Source organism: Hylaeus volcanicus, chromosome 4 (genome assembly GCF_026283585.1).
Source record: "Hylaeus volcanicus isolate JK05 chromosome 4, UHH_iyHylVolc1.0_haploid, whole genome shotgun sequence".
NCBI lineage: Eukaryota > Metazoa > Arthropoda > Insecta > Hymenoptera > Colletidae > Hylaeus > Hylaeus volcanicus.
In genome coordinates this window covers 7,909,523-7,916,923 of record NC_071979.1, presented here as the reverse complement: position 1 = coordinate 7,916,923, position 7,401 = coordinate 7,909,523, and the positions used below count along the sequence as shown (strand labels likewise).

At 39.0% G+C, this 7,401-nt stretch overlaps 2 protein-coding genes across 2 annotated transcripts in view; both read left to right on the top strand.

Moving 5' to 3' along the window:
• The window catches only part of LOC128875152 (ionotropic receptor 75a-like), a 4,610-nt gene extending 1,660 nt beyond the window's left edge, over window positions 1–2,950 (top strand). Inside the window, exons 4-10 of the mRNA XM_054120524.1 lie at window positions 173–308; window positions 385–546; window positions 770–984; window positions 1,062–1,276; window positions 1,575–1,843; window positions 2,223–2,432; window positions 2,502–2,950. Coding sequence (XP_053976499.1) covers window positions 173–308; window positions 385–546; window positions 770–984; window positions 1,062–1,276; window positions 1,575–1,843; window positions 2,223–2,432; window positions 2,502–2,649 — 1,355 coding nt within the window. The 3' untranslated portion in view covers window positions 2,650–2,950. The remainder of the gene's footprint in view (window positions 1–172; window positions 309–384; window positions 547–769; window positions 985–1,061; window positions 1,277–1,574; window positions 1,844–2,222; window positions 2,433–2,501) is intronic.
• Window positions 2,951–3,440: 490 nt separating this feature from the next.
• The window catches only part of LOC128874990 (ionotropic receptor 75a-like), a 5,953-nt gene continuing 1,992 nt past the window's right edge, over window positions 3,441–7,401 (top strand). The window contains exons 1-7 of the mRNA XM_054120247.1: window positions 3,441–3,658; window positions 3,864–4,033; window positions 4,769–5,077; window positions 5,511–5,638; window positions 5,976–6,137; window positions 6,494–6,705; window positions 7,069–7,292. Coding sequence (XP_053976222.1) covers window positions 3,526–3,658; window positions 3,864–4,033; window positions 4,769–5,077; window positions 5,511–5,638; window positions 5,976–6,137; window positions 6,494–6,705; window positions 7,069–7,292 — 1,338 coding nt within the window. The 5' untranslated portion in view covers window positions 3,441–3,525. The remainder of the gene's footprint in view (window positions 3,659–3,863; window positions 4,034–4,768; window positions 5,078–5,510; window positions 5,639–5,975; window positions 6,138–6,493; window positions 6,706–7,068; window positions 7,293–7,401) is intronic.

Here is a 7,401-nt window from a genome sequence, read left to right as displayed (position 1 = left end):
AATTAAAAATGACACAAAAAGTTGTGAAATAGTATTTATTATAGTTACAAAAATTATACACTATGTTTTTCATAAAAACTGGATGCTCCGCAGTAACATAAATAAAAGAGAATATTAAATATTTCAGCGAAAAATCTCGCAACATCTAATGTATCTAATTTATTACGCCGTGTCTTGCAGATCAGTTACTCGTCCGAGAACACGTCGCTCCACGATATGATGATGGAGTACAACGTGAAATCAAAGTACGCCAGATCAAAATTCTTATACGTGCTCCTGAATCATCTGTCGGACCTCTTCAACTTCACGTAAATATAAAAGTATCCCGCTAATAAACGGTTTAGTTCGATCGCGCTATACATTTTCAAGATTTTATTTTCGCAGCATGGACATCATGCAAATAAATGCGCGAAGAAGATTCGATAATTCCGGCCCCGTTTTCGCGGCTTTTAAAAGGAAACTCGTTGACCTTTCGGCGAGCCCTGTCGCAATGAAGATCGATAGATTGAATAACGGAGACATAATTGGGCCTGTGTGGCCGATACGGTATGCAATCGGTGTCTCGTTGTTTAACATCTCATATTTTTTTTTAATACAGATACCATTCAATTCCTCAACGAAACCAAACTTTTCTACAAAATTCAGGTTATTCCCGAATACGTCGCTAATGACCTCGATGTCGATGCGACGTAAAACCTTAATTAAAAGAAAGAAATTATCTTCGTATTTTTAATTTCGGTAACGACGCTGTATTTTGTTTTTTTTATAGGTCATGCTTTATGTTTCGGACGATTTCATCCATGAAAGTAAAGCCTGGTCAATTTCTGCAGCCGTTGTCCCCGAAGGTGTGGTACTCGATCCTCGGCATGACAGCGATCGTTACTTCGATATTAATTCTTCTCATAAGGATGGAAGGAATTCGCAATTCCGTGGAGAGCTACGGTCTTTCTCTCATACTAACGATAGGAGCTTTGTCGCAGCAAGGTTTTCAAACTAATAACATTATCATCGCAAGCATTGCAGTTACGAAAATTCAGTAATTTGAAACACATCGTGCGCAGGTTCCGCGTTTATCCCGTCTCGCATCGCAGCCCGCATCGCTTTCCTACAAATTCTACTGTTCAGTGTATTAATCTTTAATTATTACTCGGCGAGCGTCGTGTCGAATCGTTTGAAGAACAAAGGCGAGAAAATGAACGACTCCTTGATCAGCTTGATGAAAAGCAACATGAAACTCGCGGTGGAACCAACGCCGTACATTCGCTCCTTCCTCGAGGTAACGTCACTTTGGAAAGTGTATCGAAGATAAAATAGCAAACACAAAACTTTAAGCGTGCCGCGAAACCGACAATTTAGAAACTTGTTAAAAATCTAATATATGCGTAATTAATAATACGACGTAGACAATAGTACGTATAGTTTTCAAATCATACTCGGATATTATTTTTAAGGCTGTAAGTTAGACAAAAAGATCGATTTTTTCAAACTTCCGGCGCGGCTTCCCCGCTTAAAAGTTTCCGTTTTAATTTAGTGTTCTGCTTCGATCGAATGCAACACAATTTCTTGCCTGTTAGGTGCCAGACAAAGAAGTGAGATACTTTTACGAGAATCGTTGGACGAAAATACCCGAATACAACAGGTACTTGCCCCTAGAGGAGGGACTGAACCGTGTAGCGGAAGGAACTCTGGCTTATCATGCGATGAGTGACAATGCTTATCCGTACATCGAACATCACTTCAACGACCGCAGCATCTGCGAGCTCACGGAGGTTCATCTGTTCCGCACGGTCCTGGCGTTTTTCGCCAGGCGCAAAAGCCCTTTCACCGAATTTATGAAAATTGGGTAAATCTGATTTTCATATAGAAATTAACGCGTCGAGAAAAATAATCTGAATTCTTTGCGAAAGGCGTGTCTATATTATCCGTTTAAGAGGTAAATACTTACAAGGGATAACACGATCGTGTAAACTCAGATCTGGTCCAAACTTTTTTTGGAGATTCTAGACCCTAAAAAAGTTTCGCCGTGTCCGAGGGTTGTTGCGAATGAGCCTCAGGGGTCCCCAAACAAATTCAAAAGCTGAAAAACGAATAAGCTAATAAAAAGAAGCCAAGGCTTGTTGTTAGTTAAAGCTTCTTTCTGAAAACCCGTGTTCGTCAAGAAATCTCAATGTAGAAAGTAATAGAAATACAAAAAATCCTTCGTAAATGATCACGTTTTTCAGATTGACGAAGATCCGCAACGTTGGTATTCAAAACCGCGAATGGAAACGATGGTCAGCCAGAAAACCATACTGTCCTAACAATCTACTTATCGCCGAACCTTTATCGATACAAGAAGCTGCACCGGTATTCGTGTTCTTGTGTATTTCCGTGGGATTCTCGTTGCTCGTCTGCGCGACGGAGAATCTCTTCTACATGGTCGCGCCTACGCGGTAAATTGAACACACAGAGGAAGAAGTTTGATTATCGACGTTGACGATCGTTGACTCTTTATTTTACAGGATATCGAGCGCCGCGACGGAAGAGAAACATTTGATCGACGGAAGTACACCGCCTCCGCAAAACGCTAATCTACAGTCGCTGAAAAAATTCACCTTGTTCAAGGAATGGATGGATGCGCAAAAGAACTTAAATCGCGATGGTTCGTGAAGAGTTCTTTGTGAGGATCTTTAGAATCGTGTGGAACGTATATACGATTTTTTTCTTTAATTTTAAACGAAAGTAGAACGTCGATTGTCTTCAGTTATCCAAACGTAGAGTGATTTACGTACGTATGTATTTAATATTGTTTATTTTCACCATCGTTAAAAGACGGCACTAAGACTAATAAGTTGTACAATATCGAACGTTTAAAAAAGTGTGAAATTGTGAGTAATTTAGCAAAAGAATGTAATACTCGAAGGTATATAATCGGAGGCATTGAATGTAATAATAAAACGAAATAAAACAAATATTAATGCACAAACATTCATAATTAGTTTCGTATCTAACATAATGTTACTGCTTCTGGATACGTCGAAATAAGTATGATAAAATAACGTGAAGTTTACTTCTTTTGCAACGGACGGGACTACCCCTCGTTACCCTAAATAATTTACTGAATTCGAATCGAAGCCCTGATTTATTGAATAATTCGCCAATGAGAAGTTACAACGTCGAAACACACATAAATATGCTCGCAATGTGCTTGTTACAGCTGGCTTTGTCTCAGACATTGTAATATTCCGTCCATACGAAACTTAGCTTGCGTCCATCGAAACTCGTGTGTCGCATTCTGACGAGACGTCCAATGAAGAATTAATCGATTTCTATAGATCCCTTCCGTGACTCGGGCAATTTGCCGAGTCGTTTGAAATACGTTTGACAGTCCGTCTTCGTGCAACGGAATACTAAACGAGGTCCTGCTGCATTCTATGCATGATCCGAACGAGTTGCGTTAAAATAATCCGTTCAACGCGTCCAACGTTGCACGGAGAGTGGAAGGAAAATCGTAATTGCTCGTAAAACGTGAAAAACACTCGCGCGATGTACGCTGTTTGTTTTGGTTTGTCGTTTTTCGTTTTGCTCTCGAGCGCGCAAGATCATATTTTCATTCGCGACTATTTCGTGCACAAAAGGGTGCGAAATGTCGTGGGATTTTCTTGTGGCGACACGATAGGTATGCATTTCTTCAAATAATCTCCGTTATCGAAAGCCATTTTCTGTATTCTCGCACCGTATCATAAGTTATTCGATTTCTGGTATCAAGATCAAAGATGTTACGATGTAATTCGACAAATTTTTAGTAGAATGAAACATTAGAATAAATCGTTCGGATAATGGTTAATTGTTGTTTGTTTGCGGCGACGCACGACTCGGCTCAGGCGACTTTGATCTGCTGAAAACGCTGAGCACCACGGGAATATTTACAATAATAAGGGAACCCACCGTGAAGATCGACTTCCGCAGGTTCTTGAGGAGCGAAACGTGGACGGTGGGCGTCGTCGTCGATCTGCGTTGCCTCAACGATACCGCTTATCGAATTTTCGGCGAGGTAAGAAGGAAACACGAGTGATTCTCCCTTTTGATATTCAATTTTCTAGTCGTGTATCAGAAACGGACTAATTCGTTCGATTGATAGGTGACTTCGATCTCGTTCCTTGAAAGTAAAAATTACTCTATCCAACCCTTTGCGGTCTAACAAGGGAAGCTCAGGTGACTCACCCTGAGATTTCGATGCCAATTTTTTTGATTATTCTAATGGTGAAAGAAAGAGATACGTGTCCCGGCGCTTGATCGAACAGGCCTTAGTTTCGAAGTAATAAATTTGCGAAAATTGAAAATTCTTTTTCGTAAAAAAAAAAATTCACATTCACATTCCGATGTTTGTTTAGACTTCTTCCCCTATTACTAATTGTTTGAAAAACTAGAAATTTCAAATACTGTCGATATTATCTCCAATGAAATTTTTAATTTATACGATTGAAAATTCGAATACGTTAACTTATATTATCATTTCAAATATTACTGCTTGAATTACGAGTCCCTTAAAATTAAATTCACATTAATGTTTATACCGTGATAATATAATTTCTACTTCGAAACTGAAATATAAATAAATTTCAATTTTCACAAATTTATTACTTCACGTATCTCTTTTTTTTCACCTCCAGAATATAACAAAAACATTGTCATCGAAATCCCAGGGCGAGTTACCTGATGTTTCCCTTGTAAGTAAACGAAAAGGATAGCGAGTAACGTGTACGTTTATAAATTTCATGAAATCCAGAGCTCCAAGTACAGAATGTACGATTACTCGTACAACTGGCTAGTGATGGGCTCGAATTACAGCGAAAGCGTGCCTGCGTTAAACGACAGTGCTTACAACATGGTGACGGACGTTGTCCTCGCTATATCGAACAGAAACGGTTACGACCTGTACGACGTGTTCAACCATTGCAAATACAGGGGTGGTTCGTTGAACGTCACGGAACTTGGCACTTGGCACCGCGACTCCGGCCTGAACATCACTCTTACGCAGCCTTTAATTAATAGAAGAGCCAACATGCACGGATTGAGATTGAAAATATCCGGCGTGGTGAGTTTCCTTTGCCTTCTCCAGATTCCCTTCTCCAATCCATTAATCAAATTATTGGACAATCGGACAGCGAAATTTCGGTTAACGTTCGTGTGATACCACCTTTTCATTTATCAGTCGTTGCAGCGAAATTGTGCAAACGCGGTATTTAATAAACGCTATTGTCACTTGATGTGTTATAATTGTAATAATTTAATTCTACTTGTAATTACAAAATTGATACGAGTTGAAGCAACCTTTGAAACAATTACTCAAAGCTTTTCTATTTCGCGCCAAATTTCAACACCGGCCCAATAACCTGCCCAATATCTTAATTCACGTCGTTGATACGACTATTAACAATGTATATAGTAGACGTTCCATTACGTTTCCTATTAAAGGGAAAAAATCGCATAGAAAAAAAAAAAAAACACGTGTCCCATTTTATATTCAGATACAGTACAGGCCGAAAGACATGCGTCTCGAGGATTACATGCAGGACATTAATACAAGATCCTTGGACAGCATGCACAAATTTGTGCACGCAATGATCCTGCACACGGGAGATCTCTTTAATTTTAGGTAACGCAAAGAGAACCTTACTGTATTATTACAGGTCTTCTTAAACCTTTTTCGTTCGCGACCCCCTTCATCGATTGTGATTTTTTGTCGCGACCCAAAAAATATAAAAAAAAGATATGCATATGAACAAATATAGTTTTAGAGTTCGTTTGAAAACGCAGAAAAATAAGAAATTAAAAATTGCACGAAATGTCGCGAAATTGTATTTATTATAGTTACAAAAATTATACGCCCTATTTTACATTAAAATCTCGCGATCCATAGTTTAAGAAGCCCTGTGCGATTACGTTTTATTCCTACTGGCGCAATGACGAAGCTACAATACTTTCGTTTCCAGTGTACACGCATCCGAAATCATTTATTGGGACAGACACAGCGTGCACGGTTTGATTTTCGAGTTCTTGCAGTCGAATTACATCGATTTCGCTAGCAATCCAAGGATTATGGTTTCCGAGCGATTAGATTATGCCAGCCTAATCGGCGCAGCGTGGCCGATTCGGTGAGAGAATTTTAAAATACAGGGTGAAACAGCCAAATGTTTCTTTTAATTTTATTAAGAAGATCTATAAGACAAAATGTTGCACTGTTCGAAGGATTGTATGTAATCGTGGGACCATGTTTTACTTAAGGTCATTTTTTAAGAAGATTTCACGGTCATTAGGATTCTTCTAACAGGGTATATCTCGATAGGGTATTTTTATTATTGCAATCTCGTGGGTGATCAGAAGACAAATTCGAAAATAGTCTTGAATTTTATTTTCAAGAAACCTCGAGCGCTATTTAGTTCTATTTAGCAAGTTCGAGCGAAGTTTTATCTAATTGTAAGAGTAATTGTCTAATTGTTCTTTCTATCAGGCCCTGTTTCATGCTGCTGTCGACCTCGAGCAACAAGATCAAAATGGAGATCTTCTTGAAGCCGTTCACGCGACATACGTGGTACATGTTCGCGGGTTTTGGGTTATTCTTCATATTCGTCATAAAAACAGTGATGAATCGCGAGGGAATCGGGAAGAGAGAAAAGTATTCCGGAGCAGTGGTGTTGTCGATAGGAATTGTGTCTCAGCAGGGTGTGCATTCGATTAATAATAATTATCGAGAGATAAAAATAACTATCACCCCGTGGTTCCGAAGCATTTATTATTATTAAACTATTTCGACCCACTCCAACAAAATTTGCTTCTACATACCCGTACTTCGCGATCCAACAAAATATTTCGAGCAAAATAAACAATTTAAACTATGTACATCGATGCTCGAAATCAAAATTATGAAATCGTTTGGTTCCGTCTACAAGGAAATCAATTTTCACGAACAGAAATGGTCGAAACGTTAAGTTTAATGATACTGATAATAATAAATGTTCTTAGGTAACAGATGTTCAGTCAATTTTATTTTCTCAACATTTTTACTCGATTATTGCGTCTCCACAGGTGCGAACATTCTACCAAAACGTATAGCCAGTCGCATAGCGCTTTTCCAGTTGACGGTACACTGCTGGATAATGTACAATTATTATTCGGCTAGTATCGTCTCGGCTCGATTGAGCGAACCACTGGACATGATGGAGGATTCCGTGACTGTTCTCGCCGACAGTGATTTAAAAATTGCTGCGGAGGCTGTGCCTTATCTTAACTACTTCCTGTACGTAAGTAACATAATTCGATTGTTTTTTTGTTTCACAAGAAAACACACGGAGGACACGCGAAGGTAAAATTCGTCTTTAGAAATTGAGTCGTCTATTTTATTTGTTCGCGAACGAAATA